This window comes from Drosophila subpulchrella, chromosome 3L (genome assembly GCF_014743375.2).
Source record: "Drosophila subpulchrella strain 33 F10 #4 breed RU33 chromosome 3L, RU_Dsub_v1.1 Primary Assembly, whole genome shotgun sequence".
Taxonomy (NCBI): Eukaryota; Metazoa; Arthropoda; class Insecta; order Diptera; family Drosophilidae; genus Drosophila; species Drosophila subpulchrella.
The window spans coordinates 14,456,003-14,478,075 of record NC_050612.1 but is presented as its reverse complement, the minus strand read 5'-3'; the positions used below and the strand labels follow the sequence as shown (position 1 = coordinate 14,478,075).

At 43.2% G+C, this 22,073-nt stretch overlaps 1 protein-coding gene across 11 annotated transcripts in view; it reads left to right on the top strand.

Annotated features, from left to right (window-relative positions):
- Window positions 1-22,073, top strand: part of LOC119555572 — a 91,201-nt gene that overhangs the window by 7,913 nt on the left and 61,215 nt on the right. For 4 of the 11 annotated variants that reach the window (XM_037867036.1, XM_037867035.1, XM_037867025.1 and 1 more), the window contains 4 exons: window positions 708-764; window positions 974-1,142; window positions 1,207-1,455; window positions 1,522-1,651. In XM_037867036.1, coding sequence (XP_037722964.1) covers window positions 708-764; window positions 974-1,142; window positions 1,207-1,455; window positions 1,522-1,651 — 605 coding nt within the window. Of the gene's footprint in view, window positions 1-707; window positions 765-973; window positions 1,143-1,206; window positions 1,456-1,521; window positions 1,652-3,469; window positions 4,014-13,262; window positions 13,307-19,969; window positions 20,249-22,073 lie in introns of those variants that run through there. The other 7 variants (XM_037867038.1, XM_037867037.1, XM_037867027.1 and 4 more) reach the window with 4 other exon arrangements.

The window sequence follows — 22,073 nt, the reverse complement described above, 5'->3', positions numbered from 1 at the left end:
GGTGGGCTGCCACGGAATGGCTTGGTAATCTGATTAAATAAGAATGGGAATGTTGAATGTGGTAATCGAGAAGGATTGGCAAAGGTCTGAAATGGCAATAAAGAACTTCAAGCGAAAAGGGTTAAAATATTCCAGTTTTGTAAGGGAAGCATATGGTTCATTGATTCAAACATTATGAACATCAAAGTAATAACAATTATAATATTATTATTATTGATTATTATTATTTAAGGCACTAATTTAAAACTGCTTATTATAAGCGATACTGTCAAAATATAATTACAATTTTTAATCGCTCTTAAAATCTTGAGGTCTCTAGGCACCTTGTGTGACATTTTTACAGATCAGTAGGAATTCCTAAAATCGAACTGCTATGTATAGATTTATATTGGTATTTTATAAAGAAAGTTGTTTACTTACAAAAATAATATATAGGGTTACAATGTTCTAGTGCTTACTTACTTTTGAAATATCTAAGTGTTTTCGATTACCTTTACATTTAATCCTGATCTTCCGTTTCCTTAAACGAACATTTATTACTACGGTCTTTTATTTAACAATATACCATAATTGCTTCCATGTCGCTTCATAAAATGCTCATCCATTACTCTCCTCGCATTGCCCACCGACACATCAACAACAACTACCAACAACACCACCAACAACTAAAATAATAACAACCACAACAACCCAACAACCATCATCAGAATTCGCTGAAAGCCTACCCGGATCGAACCAGCGCAGCCCATATCCACTACGTAGGCGTAAGTAGTTCCATTCCAAGTCCGCACGATCTCTTCCAGATTCAAATGCTCTAACTAACTCTCACTCGATCACGATTCGATGCGATCTGAAGCCATAAGTCGAATGCATTTGCTTGCCATAGATTTTGGAATGCCTTCAACTAGGATTGAATTTATAACTATTAAATCGAATAAAACTAACTTGATTTTATGCCCTATTTTATCCACAGCCAATGCCAAATCTTCCACATTGCCATTGCCGCCGCATCGACCATTGTCTACTATTCGAGATAAGGAAAGGGATCGCGATCGTGATGGTTACTACAGTGATCGCAATGAGTTGATAAGAGAGAGGGAACGCGAACGCGATCGTGGCTATCTATCGGATCATAATTCCAGGTGGGCTATATTTATATAAGCAAATATATAATGGTAGAACCAATCTAATTTGATTTTCCTTTAGTTTCTCCAACTCGCGATGCGCATCTTGCATTGGCGAATCGGCTCGGGCCCAGTGGTTCCGCCACTCGGATGGCTGGCGTTCCGGAAGCTCCACAATTGGATCCGGATCGGGTCATGGCATGATGACCCAACAGGTTCCTGGCTCTGGGCACAAACGTTCGCCCTGGGATTCGTTGCCTTCGTTGCGACAGGACAGCAGCCTCAATGATTCGGGCTACAAAAGTGCTCGTGCTGATTCCCTAGAACAACGGTAACTTTACATATATATATTATAAACTTATCAAGATTAATCTATAAATCGAATTATAAATTTCAGTGCCGAGTTCATACGTCAGGATAGTTTGCGATCAGAGTATTTAAGCGATCGCGAGTCACGCTACGGAATTGTTCAACAGGCTTCCATTGAGAGCACCGATTCGAGGATGTGCTATCTAACATCATCAGAGGTGAGTACTCTTTTTGGAAAATGATTTTCTTTTTGTTGTGTGAATGTGTACTATTTGAAGTAAATGAAAAGAGCGTTCATTTGATTTCTTTGTCATTAAGTAAGAGGGATGTACTTCTTAAAACGAATGCTTAAATGCTTCGTATATAGTATTAGCACTACATATAAACTTTGTTCGACTGAACTGAAGTAACCTGAGATATTCTAAGGTTTTCCAAAAATTTAATTCAATATTAATTAAGTTCAAATGTATCTTGAGTTCCAAATTTAAGATACCAATAATAATCAAATCATTATTTTTATTCATTCAAAAAATCGTTTTAAACCTAATATAATTTTTAGCCTTTGAGCTTTTATTTGCTGAAAAAGTTAAGAATCACCTAAAATGGTTAAAGCATGGAAAGTCCAATAATAATAAAGTACCTAAACAGATAACTTCAAAATTACAGCTCATAACTATTTTACCTACTGCATAAGAAAAAGTATACCCAGCCGCTTCCTTGACCTCGCCCACATAAATATTACATTATTCACCTTAAGTAAGCGTCCCCAACAAGAAACAAGAAAGTCACCTCCTCAATATTGCATTACCCACTCCAAATGGACTGCCACCAAATGTAATTTCCCATTCCCATTCGCAGAGAATGCAATTTCTTTAACCGAACGCTCAGCATTCGTCATAAGCCAGCATCCGACATCAATGGCTCAAATTCAAATTCTCGTTGCCAGAGCCCCCTTACTCCAAGTCCGTACACCCAGTTCCGCCCACTGGCACCCCTTGACCCCTCGACCCCCGCCCATTGGTGGGCTGTGCTATTTATAGAGAGCCAACTGGGTCAACAGTGGCAACAGAAGCTGTAACACTAACAGCACCGACTCCTCTACCTTTAAATGTTAAGCTCAAGCCGCTGTTAAATCTTTGATATTACGGAATATAAACATATATATAGGTATATCAGGGATATGTATATATATGGGTATATATTTTATGTGTATTTGCTTATTCAAAGCCGAAAAACGGCGAGGCAAATGAGAAGGGAAAGTCAAATGCAGCATAAATGATATTTTTAGTTGCAGCCCCAAAGCTGACCCAGTTTACGTTGATTAAAAACAAACTGCCACACACACACACACACACACACTCGAACACCTAGAGAGCAGGACGACAGGCGCAGGACTCCCCAGCCAACAACAGGATGTAAAGCCCCGAAATACTTTCTCTTTCCTTTCTTTTTTTTCCCCCATCTTGCAACTCCCTGGGATGATAGATGAGTCTGCTACGATGATGATGATGATGATATACTATATCTATGCACTCTATCCCCCATTTGCCGGTAACGCCTTCGCCGAGTGGCCAAGTGGGCGTGGTCCCTGCATATGCATATTAATTGGCCACTCAAGAAATTTGTCTAGTTAGTGCCAAATTTATATGTCGCCTTGACACTAATGAGGCCTGCAACTCTAGTTGCATCCCTTTTCGAGGAGCAGGGGCATTTTTCCATTGTTACACTGACACATAAAAGGGAGAACTGAATTTTCCCACTGGTACTAGTTTTCCCCTCTCTCTCTCACTCTCTCTTTCTCCTCAAAAAGGCTTTTCCAGCTTTTCTGCAGCGGCGCATGCGCTTTAACCGAACTCTCTCTCTCGGCTTTGGTTTGGGCTGGCTTTCCAGGCTTTTCCTTCATTTTCCAGCTGCGAAAGCTTCTCTTTCGCCGCTGCTTTTCGGCTGCTCTGCCGCTTTTCCCGCTGCTGCGATTTCCCAGTACCGTTCGCGCTCCGCTCCGCTTGCCGCTGCTGTCATTGCTGCTCTGCTGTTTTGCTGTTTTGCTGGCGATGCGCTAACTTTTGCTCTGTCGTTTTATAATCAACCGAAATTCCGTTTCCGTAGTGTGTGTGCCTGCGTACGTGCGTGTGCGTGTGCTTCTCCATCTGTGTGTGTGTGTGTGTGTGCGTGCGCGTGCCAGATTTGCAAACTTACGAAAATATTGCAATAAATAAAGTTTTTTTCCGGGGGAAGCCCCTGCAAGAGACTCTCCTGTCGCCGCCGCCGCCGCCACACAATGGAAAATTGTGTATAAAAAATTGTTTTAAAATTCAGCCATCGAGCGGCAGTAACTGCAATTTTCTCTCATCTACATGTACAACATGTGTGTCTGTGTGTGTGAGTGAGCGGCGCTCGAAAGTATGCAACGTGTGGAAAAATTCGCTTTATTGCAATTTTGTTGAACGTGAAAGACAGACAGCAAATAGCAACTAGCAACCAGCAAGCAGCAACCAGCAGCAGCAACAACAATCAAGCTACCAAAACCCAACGCGACAATAATAATAACAATAAAAGGAGAGCTACAAGCACGTTAAGCAAGTAAATGTCAATAAAAAAAAAGAATATAAAGAGACAGTGAGTGAGTGTTTTATGTGTTTTTGTGTGTCAAGCTGCGATTAAACGCTTGGTTAATCTTCCCCCTAAGACCTTCTAAGTTGCCCAAATCAAAAGGGATCCCTAACCCCCAGCCAGCCATCCATCCAGCCCATTCACATGATAATAAAAGTAAAACTCCCACCAGCACACAGTGCGTATGAGTAATGTTGATAGGAAGGAGAGGGGGGGGTCGGCAAGCCACCATGGCGTATGCGTGATGCGAGCACAAATCTCGGCCTAATGCAGCTCAGGCCAGCTTTCAATTAGTTCCCGGCCGCAATCGACAAACTGCAAAAGTAAGCCCCTAGAAAAGGTTCTGTGCAAAATAGAGCAAAAACTTGGCCAAATGCGATTAAGACGGTACCACGTTTTCCTCAGTCACGTGTATGTATGAGTTTGCCTCAGTGTTTGTGTGCGTAGATGTTGTGTTTTGATAAGCCAGCCAAGTTTTCTATTGCAAATGTGTTTGTGGCCGCCGGCGATGAGCGGTCTTTCTATGGCTGCCCGAAAAACGGCAACCATTGATAAATAAGTATGGTGATAATGATAATGATGATGCCATTAGATAAATTGAATGGAAATGAAGAGGAAGTTGTGGTCCTGAAAGGGTTTACTATTCCCAATTGATTCGACCATTAGTGACATGTACCTCCCAGGCTCGTTTTGCCCATGCTTTTTCGATGCTAGCCAGCGACCACTGTACTTGGGCGCTGAGCAAACACAGCTAAAAGTGCTGGGCAATGTTTGAATAATGTAAATCGCCTGCTGGCAGCCTTAACATGCCGCTGAAAGCTTCGTGAAAGCTTTTCTGTTAAGTAAGCGAGTAACGTAGTGGGGAAATGCGGGTCTGGGGACGTTTAAAAAGGGGGGTTGGCCGTCCTTTGAGGGGGATTTAAAAGCTTTGCGCTGTCCACAGGATGTGGCTATGTGGAAAGCGGTGAAAAGCGGGGCAAAGGGGAATACCAAGCCGGGCTGCTGTTAAGCTCCTTATGAGCCCCTGTAATGGGAGAGTCCTGTCCAGTCCGATGGTGTGGGCAAGTGTTCCTGCCAGTTGATGAATTTTCAAGAGACGTTCCCCCTTTTAATTGTGAATTTTCGATACAATTTGTGTGTGTGTCCCCACTTCATCAATTGCAGGGACATCATAAGCAGCTGAAATATTGAGCCCTTTGGATAGATGGCATTCGATGACATATTTTTGTCTGGTTGCGAATAGTTTTTGGTCCCTGAAAATTTCTGCTGATAATATAATTTGACTAAACTGTCAGCTCATTGTGTGCATTCAACATTTTTTCACGCCAACAGAACCAGAAAGTTTTTATGACACTTTGGCAGGCCAAACTTTTTTCCACTTTTTTAATTTTTTTTTTGGTTTTGGGGAAAATTGAATGATAAAGTTTTCCAGCCCACTCTTTGCTAGCCAGCGACCACTGTACTTGGGCGCTGAGCAAACACAGCTAAAAGTGCTGGGCAATGTTTGAATAATGTAAATCGCCTGCTGGCAGCCTTAACATGCCGCTGAAAGCTTCGTGAAAGCTTTTCTGTTAAGTAAGCGAGTAACGTAGTGGGGAAATGCGGGTCTGGGGACGTTTAAAAAGGGGGGTTGGCCGTCCTTTGAGGGGGATTTAAAAGCTTTGCGCTGTCCACAGGATGTGGCTATGTGGAAAGCGGTGAAAAGCGGGGCAAAGGGGAATACCAAGCCGGGCTGCTGTTAAGCTCCTTATGAGCCCCTGTAATGGGAGAGTCCTGTCCAGTCCGATGGTGTGGGCAAGTGTTCCTGCCAGTTGATGAATTTTCAAGAGACGTTCCCCCTTTTAATTGTGAATTTTCGATACAATTTGTGTGTGTGTCCCCACTTCATCAATTGCAGGGACATCATAAGCAGCTGAAATATTGAGCCCTTTGGATAGATGGCATTCGATGACATATTTTTGTCTGGTTGCGAATAGTTTTTGGTCCCTGAAAATTTCTGCTGATAATATAATTTGACTAAACTGTCAGCTCATTGTGTGCATTCAACATTTTTTCACGCCAACAGAACCAGAAAGTTTTTATGACACTTTGGCAGGCCAAACTTTTTTCCACTTTTTTAATTTTTTTTTTGGTTTTGGGGAAAATTGAATGATAAAGTTTTCCAGCCCACTCTTTGGCGTATTGATTACAACTTTTGCATTTGGCATTCAGCTCGATTGGCTTAATGAGCTTGCATAATTTAAAGTACTTAAATATTAACAATATTGACATTCGCTTTATTTGCCCACCCCGAAGGAAAAAAAAGGACGAGTCCCCGGGCAGTTCGCGGCCATCGGAATGATCAATCAAATTGATTAATTACCCCCCATGAGGCAACAACACAAGCAACACCAAATTAAACACATTTTAAATGCGTGGCAAGACATTAATTTATGCGACTTTGTGGTTCTTCTGACTGACACCAGAAAGGAGCTGCCCCAAAAAAGTTAAAATAAGAAAAAATAATAAAAGAAGTCAGGGGAGGATGACATTCATTAGGCTAAGAACAGCTATGGAGAAAGGACCTGCGGCCGATTTTGAAAAGGAAAAACTGTGTAAACACATAAGCCACTTTAAACCAGTTCAGGATTCCGGTTTAGCCCCCCCGACTACTTCACGACTTGTTTGCGGGATGGCTTAGCTCATTAGCTTTATGTCCTTATCGGGGGAATTCCCTTTTTTAATTTTGTTTAATTTTCATTTTCGCACCTTTTTTTCCGAGTTGCTGCCACCATTTCCACCCGCTGATATCATTAGGGCAAATTGATGAGCGCGCTGCCAAACAGCTGAGGCCACGCAAAAAACAAAAGCTGAAAACTTTGAGCAGGTGTGTGGGCTGAAAGGGGATGAATGGGAGGAATCCCCGTGCAACGCTAAATCATTTGGCACAGAGCATTTCAAGCAAATTGACGTAGAGCAGGAGCTATAAGGAAAAAAGAAGGAAAACCAAGGCAAAAAGCGAGGAAAAGCTGCTCGGGAAAAAAGGGCCCAGTCAAGAGAGAGATGTTCAGACGTGGAAATTACAATTTGGCTAGAGACGTGGCCCCTTTATCCCCTGCCTCCCCCGCACGCTTGACATTCCATTGACATTTCAATAAGTGAAGAAACTAATTTTTGTATTACAAGCTTCTTGGGGAAAAAGTTTCTCATCTTCAAACTATTGCCAAGGCAGGCGGGAGGAAAAGAAGGCTAAGAAAAACTGCAATATTAATTTGCAGCGAGTGCATTAAGGCGGGCGGGGAAGTGGGCGGGGCGGCGTTGGTGGCCAGGATAGAGGTGAAAGGGGGAGAAAGTCTTCTGCTGCTGTCAGCGAAAGTTGGACGTGGACAGTTGGCCAAACTATTTGACACAAAAATAACAGTTTTCTTATTTGCCGCTGACCAACGAACTGAGTTTTTTCTCATTTCTTTTCTAGTTTCTTTTTTTTTTATTTGAGTTTTTGCCACGTATTTCTGGCGCAAAGTTTGGAACTAAGTTCCATCCTCTTCTGTTTTTTTTTTCATCTTGCCACCGGTTAGTTAGACAGCAGCTTTGATACTCAGGCCAACGGCAAAAGAGAGCTGTCAGCAGAAGTTTGCACCACTCACGCACGCAGTGGGAACATATGGGTTACCATATATGCACCGCTATGGGATGGGGTGTAAAATGGAACCATTATCTTATTAAAGGCCACATGACATTTGCTTAAGTTTCGACTAACGTTGTGGAGCAAGTCATGCCAACATCTAGCCTCTGTTAACGTGCATAATATGTTTGATTAAATGTATACACTTCCAAAACGCTGAGCTTAGAACCCTTTTTTGCCTAGGCCACCATTTCTTATTAAAATATATTCAGAAAGTTAGTAGGAAGTTAAGCAAATTTCATAGGGCCATAAGTATTGTGATATCAAAAACAAAGCTATTTTAAAATAATTTCAAGAACATGGAGATTTCTTTGTGATTAAGAAATATTTTGAGTTTTTTAGCTGTTGGTTTTAAGTAAAATATTTTATTAGGTGATTAGGACATACAGCAGTCTATAAATTCTTTTCAAATTGGTTTTCTTTCTGCTTAGTATGTTTATATTGTCCGAACAAGTTCTTGTTGTTAAACTTTTATATCCCAGAAATCTGAAGTAATTTAGGAACATTATGTTCTTGAATTTATATATTATGAAATAATATGTGTGTAGATTTTATATTTGAGGAACCAATCTGAATGGTTAGAGAAATGACTAGGGTGAATTGATAAATCATATTTTCCTCTTGAAAAAGTCCTTAAAAAGTTGAGTTCAACTGAATAAATGTCCTTTAAATTTGGGTTGGCCTTTAAGAAGCATTTCCAAACTGGCAGGGGGGATCCTTAGCTGCTCGCTATATGCCATATCTGTCATGAAGTGTGGATATAAACTGCAGCCAGCTTGTGTTCAATTCCATTTCATTTTTTCTCTGCTGCTGCTGCCATCTTCTTGCCAAATGACATTATGAAATGCTAAAAGCCTTGAGCCAAAAGTTGTCCAAGTACCAAAGCCGATGGTGTGGGTTTGGTTTGGATTTAGCACAGAAAGCCCGAGTTCAAAAAAAATAACAACTACAACAATGACAACGCTGGGCAAACTCAACAATAATCGACAACAATAAAGAAAAAAGCAAAAAAAAAAACAAGGAAGAACGCTATAGTCGAGTACCTCGACTATGAGATACCCGTTACTCAGCTAAAGGGACCAAAGGAAAATGGAGATATGCAAGCAGCAAAGCGAGATTGAAATGCGCCACCTACCGGCGGTAGACAGATTTAAGCGTTGTGGGCGTTAGAGTGGGCGTGGCAAAGTTTTTTTTGAATCAATCGATAGGTATTGACAAGACCAATACATTTCAGTTAAAATTTTTTATCTAGCATGGAAATTGTGGGCGCCACAGGCTTGGGCGGTTTGTGGGCGTTAGAGTGGGCGTGGCATATTCGCGTGACAAATTTGCGCTGCGCTCAAGCCTACGGAATCTAAATCTGAAATCCCATTTACTTATCTTTGATATTTTCCGAGATATCCGCGTTCATATTTACGATTTTTTGAAGTTTGTGGGCGGTTTGTGGGCGTAAAAGTGGGCGTGGCAAACTTTTTTTGGGTCAATCGATAGGTATTGATGAGAATAATACATTTCAGTTAAAATTTTTATTCTAGCATGAAAACTGCAGGAGCCACAGTTTTGGGCGGTTTGTGGGCGTTAGAGTGGGCGTGGCACTCTGCTGAAACAAACTTGCGCTGCGTAAGAAGCTCAGGAATCTGCACGCCTAATCTCAATAGCCTAGCTCTTATAGTTTCCAAGATCTCAGCGTTCATCCGGACGGACAGACAGACGGACAGACGGACAGACGGACAGACGGACAGACGGACAGACGGACAGACGGACATGGCTAGATCGACTCGGCTAGTGATCCTGATCAAGAATATATATACTTTATGGGGTCGGAAACGCTTCCTTCTGCCTGTTACATACTTTCCGACGAATCTAGTATACCCTTTTACTCTACGAGTAACGGGTATAAAAAGTGGGAGATGAGCTGTTCTGGTGGCTGCCTGGAATTCATTTTCATTTCCCGATAATTCTTTTGGCTGCTGGCCGCATGTGGTGTAGTCCCAATGTGTGTGTGTGGGTGTGTTTGTGGGTAACACATGGCCAAGAGTGCCGAAGGGAGTGGCCCCTTTTATTTCCCCTTTTTGCGGTGGCCAAAAGCAGCTCAGGGCATTCCGATGCTGGCTTATGAAATTTAAGCGCATTTGCCCGGCAACCCAAATAAGAAACGGATCGGTTTGCGTTGGTTGGTTGGCTGCGAAGGATAGCTCATTAATTGCCCGGGGAAACGAATATATGAATACCTGAATGTCCTTGGCTACTTTGGCATAATTTAGGGTCTTTCGACAACTCGATGAGAGATGCACTCGACGCTCGGGCGCCCTCTGAAAAGGGATTTAAAAACACTTACACAACTTTTCACTCACAGTCCTCTCGCCTTAAGTACGCCCGAGAACTTTCAAGCCCCGGCGAATGAAAGAAAAAAAAAATAAATAACCCGAGTGCAGAAAAAAGCAAACTTTGCACATGCTTCACAAGGAGTTGGAGTGCTACTTTCCCTACGCTTTCGCCGCTTGTCCATTTGCGAATTCTTCTCAGAAATGAGCCCGCCATATCGAAGACATGAAATGAAACCGAGAAGATTTTCATTTCAGCACTTTAATCGTGAAATACAAAGAACACATATATAAAGTAAAAACTGGTAGGGAAATGAAAACCACGTAAGATGATATCATACAGAGAGAAGTTAAAAAGAAACATCAATGAACAATTGAGTGTGGAAGTTGATGGTGGGGGGGTAGGAGGTTGCCAGGGGGAAGAGCTACTGAAATTGGGCTGAAGGAAATGGCACTTTTACACACACGCTCTCAAGTGCAAATCAAGTTAACCGAATAAAAAGCCGCTTCCTGGCTGCCATTTGGCTTGTTTCGGCAGGCACCCCCTTTGGCGCCCCCCTTTCGACCTACGCCTCTTGATTTCTTCCTTCCTGCTGGGGAACACAGGACCTGCTGAAATGGCAAACGATGTCGTTCCGTTTCGTTTTCGTTTCGTTTGCCATTGCTGGCGTTGCCATTGCCTTCGCCTTTACCTCCATGTCAAAAGATTATACCCGCGCAGTCATAAAAAATAATAAAATGTGCAAAAAACGCACAACTACAGGGGGGGGGGTTCGAAGGTGGGGTAAACTTGCCAAGGTTCACATGAGCGCACACATGGGTTTCCCTCCCCCCTCCCCCTCACACATACGCATTTCTTTGTGTGTAACATGTAAATGTCGTTTCGGCATTCGCGCATTTTAAGCTGCCATCCCACAACTGCTCAGCACCTCACAACTCACCCACCTGAGCAGGTGCAAAAAGAAGGGGTTTTCAGGGGTAGAGGGGGTGTTGGTTTGGGAACACGACCTTCTTCACCTCGACAGCTTCGGCAGCAGCAGTTTCTCAGCCTTACCAGCTTCTCAGGCCTCATTTTGGCACCTCAACCGTTTTGCTCCTTTTTTGGCCGCCTGGCTGGCTGTTGCCCCCTTAATTGGCATGTGTTCAGCATTTTGTACATTTTTCGCACAGTTCGCAGAAATGCCACGCCCTCGAATCTGCCAACCGCCCCCCCCCCCGCTCAGATTACCTGGCCATGGGCAATGGGGCTAAAGATATGAATATAATTAAATGTTACAACTACATATTTGCATCTCTTATAAAGCAATGTCTTCTCGACTGAAATGTCCTTTGAGGTGTTTATACAGGGGAGCCCAGGCACAAGATAAAGCCATCAACTAAATTGGTTGGGTTTCCAGCAAAAAAATAAAAACAAATAAAATACGGAAGAGGCAAGCGAAGAGCATTGCCTAAAACTTGAATTCCATTTAGCCCGGCTCTCATTGTTGTTGGTCAACAATTAAGGACAATGACAGCGGCAGATTAGGTCCTTAAGTTGAGAAATTAAGTTGAAATTGAAATGCCCGGGAATTGAGTTACCCCAAAAAGTTCTTAATGAAGAAAGCGCGCGAAAAGCTGGAGGTTGTAAGAGCCAACTAAAGAAAACTCAAATAAAAACTATAGAAAATGTCAAACGAGTGCCTTTATTGCTGGCTGATTGTGTAGCAAAAAGAGGGGAAAATATGAAGAAAATATAAAGGAATAGAGAGGAAGTATAATATAACTCTAATGGTGTTCTAAATGTAAATTTGAAATGGTTTCAAGTTAGTAACTTCTGAAGAACTTTATTGCGACATTAAAAAATATTCTTTTCCGGAATTTATGATCAAGTCACTGCTACGAGAAACCTAATATATACCCCTATACTATTTAAATAGTCAACTAAATGTCATTATACCCGTTACTCGTAGAGTAAAAGGGTATACTAGATTCGTCGGAAAGTATGTAACAGGCAGAAGGAAGCGTTTCCGACCCCATAAAGTATATATATTCTTGATCAGGATCACTAGCCGAGTCGATCTAGCCATGTCCGTCTGTCCGTCTGTCCGTCTGTCCGTCTGTCCGTCTGTCCGTCTGTCCGTCTGTCCGTCTGTCTGTCCGTCCGGATGAACGCTGAGATCTTGGAAACTATAAGAGCTAGGCTATTGAGATTAGGCGTGCAGATTCCTGAGCTTCTTACGCAGCGCAAGTTTGTTTCAGCAGAGTGCCACGCCCACTCTAACGCCCACAAACCGCCCAAAACTGTGGCTCCTGCAGTTTTCATGCTAGAATAAAAATTTTAACTGAAATGTATTATTCTCATCAATACCTATCGATTGACCCAAAAAAAGTTTGCCACGCCCACTTTTACGCCCACAAACCGCCCACAAACTTCAAAAAATCGTAAATATGAACGCGGATATCTCGGAAAATATCAAAGATAAGTAAATGGGATTTCAGATTTAGATTCCGTAGGCTTGAGCGCAGCGCAAATTTGTCACGCGAATATGCCACGCCCACTCTAACGCCCACAAACCGCCCAAGCCTGTGGCGCCCACAATTTCCATGCTAGATAAAAAATTTTAACTGAAATGTATTGGTCTTGTCAATACCTATCGATTGATTCAAAAAAAACTTTGCCACGCCCACTCTAACGCCCACAACGCTTAAATCTGTCTACCGCCGGTAGGTGGCGCATTTCAATCTCGCTTTGCTGCTTGCATATCTCCATTTTCCTTTGGTCCCTTTAGCTGAGTAACGGGTATCTCATAGTCGAGGTACTCGACTATAGCGTTCTTCCTTGTTTTTTTATAAAATCATATTTTGATTTTGATGCCCTGTCAATAAAATTACTATATACCTCTGTAAAAGTCAGTGAATGCAAATTAGTATCGCTATAAAGATCAGTGAATGAAATATGCAAATTTGATTGCCTACTTTCTAGGGCAATTAAAATTTTTCCCTCGCTGGCCGCCCTGTAAACAAGCTCTGAAAAATCCAATTTGCATAACTTTTTGGCCAACATCAAATGTCAATTTATCTGCACTGGAGAATGTTACTTTATGTGTGCGAGAGTGTGTTTTTCTACCTTTTCCTGTTCGTGTGCATGTGTGTGTTTATTTGTCTGTGACATTTCAACTAAAATATTGATATCAATATCTATACGTAAATAGTAACCATTCTCAATTTCTTCTTTTGATTTTGCCATTGCAGGTAAGCAAAGCTAATATTCGACATTTTTGCCTTGTTTGGCGGTGGTAAGTAAACGATAAATTTATAGAGCGAGAGACTAGTATAAAATAAAATTGCATACATTTTATGAGCGAGCATGAAAATGTTGCTAATTTATTGTTGGCAATCTCAGCAGGCAGTGGAAAAGCCAAGGGAAAACTCTGGCCGACACCTCAATGGGAGCCAATAACAAAGTTATATAAATGTGCCAGCTCCCTGGTCGCGTGTGTGTGTGAGTGTATCTATATCTATATCTATGTCCTGCGACTGTCTGTGTGTTTGTGAGAGAGGCGGATATCCGCATGCAAGCCATAACTCAATAAACCATTGTCCACAGCCAAAGAGGAAGACGCAAAAAGAATATAAAACAAAGGCAAAACTAAAACCAAAGCTGGCTGAAATGGGCGTGGAGTTTAGGGGGTTTAGGGGGGGCACAGCAGTCAAAGATACAATCGAAATGCAGTAACTAGCAGTCAGTCAGGGGCGGTGGCTAGGGGGTTTCAAGGGGGCTTGAACTGCCACTGGGCGGCGGGAGATTAGAAATGTAAACAAAGGCAAGGAGAGCCGTCGACAATTCTGCACTTCTCCAAAGGGGGTTTAGGGACCTCCCCCCCCCCAACGCCACTGAAAGAGGGGTCTTTGAAGGAGGCCAGTCTGCGGGGTGGCAAAAGAAATAAACATTAACTGTAATTTAGTGGGGCATTGTGCTTAAGCGTCCAGTCTCGGATTCAGATTCCCATTCGGTTTCGCATTCGGTTTGCTGTTTGCCCTCTCGCTCTCCCACTCGCCAGCTGTCTCGCTCTGAAATTATGGGCCCATTGTGCACTGGCCAGCAGTCACGCCTCTGTCTGCCCCCCTTTCTCCCCCCCCCCTCACACACACAGCGACAGCGCCCCTGCTCCTTTTGCCAGTTTAGTTTCAAGTTGCACGAGGCATTTCGTGCTGGTCAAAACGCGGCAGGGAATCAGCCATGGGTGGGCCATCAGAATTGGATGGGGGCAAAAGGGGGGGCCAAAGGACGAGTCCTGGCCAGAAGGCCTGTCAGTGGAGCAATTGTTATTTGCCTGCAGAGGGGCAGGGAACCGGGGGAGGTAACAGCTTCCAGCTTCAGTTTCATAGACAAGTTCTCAGTTTTCGCATTCCCAACAATTAGGTGGCAGCAGCTGGAGTGCCGCAGGCCCCAGGCACTGAGAGAAAACACCTCTAAAGTATGGCCAACTTAACAGCCTGGCCTAAACCAATCATAACACCACATTTCGAACAGTGTAAAATCCTTTTGTGGATCAGGCCCACCAAGAAGTGGAAAACTAACAGAGTCCAGGCATAGTTCAAATACGGAATATGGCCCAATAATAACAACTACAACAATGACAACGCTGGGCAAACTCAACAATAATCGACAACAATAAAGAAAAAAGCAAAAAAAAAAACAAGGAAGAACGCTATAGTCGAGTACCTCGACTATGAGATACCCGTTACTCAGCTAAAGGGACCAAAGGAAAATGGAGATATGCAAGCAGCAAAGCGAGATTGAAATGCGCCACCTACCGGCGGTAGACAGATTTAAGCGTTGTGGGCGTTAGAGTGGGCGTGGCAAAGTTTTTTTTGAATCAATCGATAGGTATTGACAAGACCAATACATTTCAGTTAAAATTTTTTATCTAGCATGGAAATTGTGGGCGCCACAGGCTTGGGCGGTTTGTGGGCGTTAGAGTGGGCGTGGCATATTCGCGTGACAAATTTGCGCTGCGCTCAAGCCTACGGAATCTAAATCTGAAATCCCATTTACTTATCTTTGATATTTTCCGAGATATCCGCGTTCATATTTACGATTTTTTGAAGTTTGTGGGCGGTTTGTGGGCGTAAAAGTGGGCGTGGCAAACTTTTTTTGGGTCAATCGATAGGTATTGATGAGAATAATACATTTCAGTTAAAATTTTTATTCTAGCATGAAAACTGCAGGAGCCACAGTTTTGGGCGGTTTGTGGGCGTTAGAGTGGGCGTGGCACTCTGCTGAAACAAACTTGCGCTGCGTAAGAAGCTCAGGAATCTGCACGCCTAATCTCAATAGCCTAGCTCTTATAGTTTCCAAGATCTCAGCGTTCATCCGGACGGACAGACAGACGGACAGACGGACAGACGGACAGACGGACAGACGGACAGACGGACAGACGGACAGACGGACATGGCTAGATCGACTCGGCTAGTGATCCTGATCAAGAATATATATACTTTATGGGGTCGGAAACGCTTCCTTCTGCCTGTTACATACTTTCCGACGAATCTAGTATACCCTTTTACTCTACGAGTAACGGGTATAAAAATAGAAAAACAGAATATTGTTGGCAATGCTAGAGGAAATGGAAATGAAAACGGGATGCCAAGTTGCCCAGTTGAGCCCTCGAAGAATTTATCGAAATGAAATTGCGACCTTTTTATGAATATTGCATGCGAAATGAAGAGCCCCAGAGACCCGGCATTAAAAAGGTTAATCAAAAAAGAAGATATTAAGTAGATACAAAAGAGAACTTTTAACCAAATTGTTGCCAGTCATATTTTGTGATTTCCTCGTTTGCATCATCATTAAGGCAATTTCTAGGCAATTAGCTGGCGTTTTTCCAGCTAGGCCTAAAGGCTGGCAAATCTAACCAAGCGCCTTTGGCCATAACATGGCTTTATTTGGCTTATAAATTGTTAGCAGCCCCGGTTCGGACTCATGAACTTTGCTCATAATTCAACACCTCCAGCAGACCGGGCCAAACAAAATTAATAAAAAATATGGGGGGTGGGTGGAACAAAAGTACAACGAAAACGAGAAAACCTTTTTCAAATTAAACTTTTGCCAGCCCTCGCTCGAGTTTTCTTTTTCCCTCTCGCTCTCTCGCTTTCTCTCGTGACCACTTGATGATGCCGCCTTTCGGTTCAGCCGGAAAATACAAACTCGGCGGCACACTGATACGCTTTTCCCACCGCTTTTCCACCCACTTTTCCACCCCCTTGGCGGACATAGCTTTATTGCAGCTAAACAATTTTCATAGGCCATCAGCGCGGTGTTGGCAACTTTTCCTCGAGTGCAGCAACAAATTAAATTTGCGCTGGTAATTGGATTTGAAAACACTTCGCCCTGTCCAGACTTCAGAATCTGTGTGTCGGCCGTATTTAATGCCGCCAACAGCCGCAAGGAAGCTTTTCGCCAGCAGGCAGGGCACTTTTTCAGGCTGGATTTTTTCGGTTAGAGCTTTGGCCTAGAAAACAGAGAGTCCGAGTTCGGTTCGGCTAAAAAAAAAACAGAGAAAAACAAAAAAATTCTACGAGGGCGGCGCATCAAGTAAACAAAATGAACTGACATAAAACCAAATTGAAGCGGCAATGTCAACAGTTTGATAATTACGAGAGAGGTGTGGAAAATGGGGCGGAAAATCAGTAAATCAGTGGGGATTTGTTTATGGACAAGGTGACGGAAATTAGGCAACAAACGCCCGAGTCCAAGGCCGGAAATTAATAAAAATGTTCAAATCCAGATTTCCGGGGGGCGGCAAACCCGACTTCGATTGCCGCCTGCCAAGTTGCTTTGAATTTAATCGAAATATATTGATGGGTATGTATTTCGTTTGGGTTATCATTTTCCAAATCATTTGAGCTGCCTCCGAAAACAATTTCAATTTCAAACAATTTTTTTTTCTGCCAGCCGACTTCAATTACATTTACACAAGAGCTCTGCGGTTGGGAAATTCAATGCCAAATGCTGAGGATAAAATGGCAAAAGCCATTAAATAATCTCACCTACAGCGAGGGAAACCAGAGAAAGAAAATTCATTTTTCAAATCCCAATCACAGTTATTAAATCTTTGCTATATGGTTATGGTTATTGTTGTGATTTGATTTTATGGTAATAGATGAAATGCGAGAGACAGACGGGATGGTTAAGAGTGGTTCGGTGGATAGGAATGGGAATGAGGACTACCTAGAGCTTTTCATCGTTTTCTCTTTGGGAACTAAGAGAAGGACCTTCGTTCGCTCTGTTATTGTAGTTTGATGCTATCCTTGCTGCTGCTGTTGTTGTTGTGCCTGCCATTTGCGCGCGCTCTGAAAACACAAGGAAAAACCAGGCGGAAAAGCGGTGTGGGAAAGGGGGGAAGGAGGAGGGTTCGCACCACAAACGGATGAACGAAGGGAAAACGGCCTAAAATGGTTTACTGACGTCATAAAAGTGACTTTTCTTATCTGGCAGCGTATCTGCTGGCGAAATGGAACAAGCAGGATGCTCTGGTCTAAATTTAAATGTCGCTGGCAGAGCGGCAATCCTTCACTGGCATAAAAGGAAAATAATTATATTTAAAGGCAATTTGGTTGGCAGTGCCGCAGCCGCAGCCGCAGCCTCATCTGCATCTCAGCATCCACAGCCACGTCCACATCCTCATCGCCTCGGAGCCTCGGATTCCGTTTCAGCGCTTCAGCATCAGCTGCAGTGTCCTTGACCGAGTTTATGTAGATTTGCAAGGCTTTACACTGCGTGTGTTTGTGTGTGCCAGCTCCTTGTACCCCCCCCTGCCTCTCCCTTTCTCTCTCTATATATATTTGAATATATATGCAAGTATTTGTATAATATTTAGCAGTCAGCGCCCGCTCACATCTCATTATTAACATATTTCGAGCTATTTTCTTATGGCTGCTGTGGGACTGGGACTGGGCCAACGCTGCGTATGCGTTATATTTTACGATTCCTTCGTGTCTATGTGTGTGCGTGTGTTTGTGTGTGTGGGCGTGGCTCGCCATGTGACTTATTTGAGCGTGTTTAAGCATTTGTGCTGTTGTGATTGCCTATGTATGTAGCAAAGGCTGTGTTGGGGGGGGGGGGGGGGTTATTTTACTGCTGTGTGTGTGTGTGGCGACATTTGAGTTTTGAGGTGTTGACTTTATGGGGCCATTTGAGGCGCAGATTTAACGCCTGTCTGGATTTATGACTCAAGCAACAGAGTTTCGCAACGAACACAAAAATACATATGTACATTTATAGGCCCTGCCAACTAGATCGCTTTGTTGCACCCACAAGCCACATAATTAAGTTTACCGTGTAATCAACATAACTAAGTTTGCACCGGTGATAATCAAATATTTAGACCCATTCAATCAACTGCAAAATGCAACACATAAACATGCCGGATGTCCAGATGACAACAAAGCTGTTACAAATTAATCCAAAAACTTGCATCTCTCTCTTTGCGGCCATTCCATTAGCCATTATCCCCAAAAAACCACCGACAATGGACCAACAAAATGTCTCCTTCTTGCCGCCGCGACGAGCCAAGTTGTTGCAAAATAAATTATGCTTACGATTTGTAAAAGCCTTAATGCGCCCCAGAGCCAAATCCTGAGTGCACACAGCAGGAGCAGCCATCTAGCCAGCTGGAGCGGCATCAGAAGCTAGTGCACTGGAAAAAAATAGTCTAAAGTTCTAATTAAGATAAAATCTAAAATTAAAAAAACTAGAATAGAAAGGCATTTTTATAAAAGAAAACGATCTAGGAACCATTTTTTAAAGGTAATCCTTAAGTACTTATTATTAAAGGTACCGCTTACAAGGCAATCACATCAAGTAGCCACAATTTCTCGCTCTGTAGAGCAGCTGCTGGGGCTTGACTTGCACTGGGGAAAAATAGTCTAAAGCTCTACTTGGTTTAAGATCTAAAATTAAAAAAAAAAACTAGAATAGGAAGGCAATTAAAACAAGAAAACGATATAGAAACCATTTTTACTAGTACTTATTATTAATAGTATCGCTTACAAGGCCATCACACATTTTCTCGCTCTGTAGAGCAGCTGCTGGAGCTTGACTTGCGTTTGCTTGGCTCCAAAGACAACAATGAATAAATTTAATTTTAGCTGCGGCCGACCTACCGCACATAACTCCAAGTTGTTGCTGTCGTTGTTCATGTTGACTAAACACCTTTGAGTTGCTGCCTCGCCCTCTGGCAGCTGTCACACGGGTTGTATACGTTATATTTCCCCCAGCTCTAAGGCTCTCTCTCCCTCTCACTCACTCTCTCTCTCTTTGGCGCCCTCTCTCTCTCTCGCCCAGAGTGCATTATAACTGCATTTTGGTTTTGATGACGTCGTCACCATCGTCGTTGTCGTCGTCTGATTTGTAAATTATACTGGTTTCACAGGGATTTCGTGTGTAACTCTCTCTTAGAGTTCTCCACAAATATACTCTTAAGAATCCCAAAAGAGAGAGCAAGCTTTTCCCATAGCTTTTCACCTTGCCACAACCATGTGACTGGCCAGAGAGCCAAAGAGAGCCAGGATGCTGGCTCGGAGAGCTTTGCTGATTTTCGCTGATTACGTAAATAAAGGCGAAGCCTGCAAGCCGAGAGCCCAAAAACACAACCACCAACGGAATGTGTGCGGCCAAGAACTGTTATAAACAATTTCACTGGAACAGCCGAGCAGCCACTTCGTGTGCCGAAGGACCAAAGCCGAAGCTTTTCGCGACCCGAATCCCTTTGTGTGTGCTGGTGTGCGTGTGTCTCTACACGAAATGGGGCGAGCAGAGCAGTCGCAGCGCTGCTGGAAGCTTGCTAAAAGAGAGAGAGAGGCAGTGAGAAAGAGAGAAGGTCCTGCTGCTCCGGCCCGCTGGCTGACTGGCTGGCATATCCACATCCTTTTGTGGTGAAAAGTCAGTCAGAACGGGAACGTCGTCGCGAGCTGTGCTTTCTCCAGCAGCCGTGTGTGTAATGCCATTTTGTAACGCGAACGCAATAGTCAGACTCTGTTGGCCACTAGTTTTCCACAAGTCCGCAGGTCCTTTCGTCCTCCGCGAAAAGCGCACAAATAAATCATAAAATCCAGCTCGTGCGTGTGTGTGTGTGTGTGTGAGTGTGTGCGCCGCCAAGTGAAATCGAATCGTATCGCAGCGCATAAAATCAAATCAAAACGGGGCAGGCAAGGCTGGGAAAAATCCGAGAAAAGTGCGTCAGCAGCAGCAGCAGCAGCAGCCTCATCGCATCATCCTCGTCGAAACTGAAACTGAAGCTCTGGCTGAAGATGAAGCTGTGGTCCTGATGCTGATGCCTCAGCGGGAGGCGGGCGGCAAAAAAGAAATCAAATTACAAAACAGCAACACACAAACACACTCACACACACACACACACACACAGCGAATCAAGAGCACATAGATACACCAACACTTGTGTCGACAGAAGGACTAGCACACGCAGCGCTGAAATTGACGCAGACCATAGACCATATAATTTAGCACACAAGTTAAACGCAGCAAAAAAAAGAGAAGAAAGCAAAGGCAAATAATAAAAAAAGAAAGTTGGAGAGTAACAAAATCAAACGAAATTTTCAATTGTCAGGCATTAAAGTGAAATTAACAAGTTGCAAAACCTGGCGCACCAAATGAAAATCCCGCCCAACAACAATAACAGAAAAAAGTGTTGAAAAATGCCTGAGCAGCTGTGAAGGATTCGCTTTGGAAGGAAAGCGGGGGGGGGGGGGGGGGGGGGGGGGGGGAGGGGAGGGGTTATAGGGGCTACAAGGGTACAGGCAAATACCAACGCACTTAACACATATTTACCAACACAGCGGCAGCACCCAAACACACACACACGCAGACATTTGGGGGCACAACAAAAACCAGGCAAAAAAGGAAAAACTCGCTTAAAAAAAATGGGCGAAAAAAGTGGAAAAACTTGAAACGCGCCAGAGATTCGAGTCGTGTCGAGATTCCATGTTATATGGCGGACTTGTTTTGCTTCTCGCTCGCCTTTGTCCCTATATAAATACATATATATATGTGTGTGTATGTACATTGCCCAGATATTTTTAGCACGCGGGCGAAAATTTAAATCGCCATCGAACGGAAAAAGAATAACACAAATGCCATAAGGCGAAAAAGGAAAATAAGAAAAACTTTGTGTGTGTGTGTGCTTTGTTTTTTGCGTGCTGTTTTGGCCCACAAAAGTCGGGCTAATAAAATATCAACAAGATGCGAACAAAAACTGAAAAAAAAAAAAAAGAAAAGAACCACAAAACAAAAACAACAATAATAATAGCCAGTGCGTTGGTATTGGTGTTGGTGTTGGTGGCATATTGAAAAGGCTGCGCCTTCTGTTGCAAGGATAACCGAGCGAAAGAAGCAGCAGCAGCAACGTCATACATGTGCAAGGATATTATCAACGTCATGCCTGTCGAAGTTCACACACACACACACACACACTGTCTCAGATAAAAAGAGCGAGAGAGGGAGAGAGAGATAGCTAGGCGAAAGAGAGAGCAGCATTTGGCGTGGCACATTTTGTTGTTGTTTGTCCTTACCAACCATTAAACGTATTTATATTTATGGATACAGGTCCTTCGTCCTGTGTATGTGTGTTAAGCGCATTAAGGCCCTCGTTGATGTGGCTAAATCTATTAAAAATAATTTCAACTAAAAGTAAATAACTCGCACACACCCAGTAAGAAAGAGAGATATAGGGCCAAAAAGCCTGTGGCTGCCCAGGAGAATCTATTTTATCTGAGCCACATCCTGCCATAAAGACCATAAACCTTCTTCGAGTGGATTTGCTGCCACATTTTCCTTAAGCCAAAGTAACTTTTTAAAGAGCCCAAGTCGAGTTTAAGCAGCTTTGCTACCTGTTTGGCTGGCCAAATTACTATCTCACTGATCCCATCCTTACTTATTTAGGGACTCGGAGATTCCCTCGCGTGTTAGGGAAATTTTTGAGTTGGGAAAGTCGGGGCTTTTGGCAATTTGGAAAAGTTTTTGGCCAACGAAACAACAATCGAAAC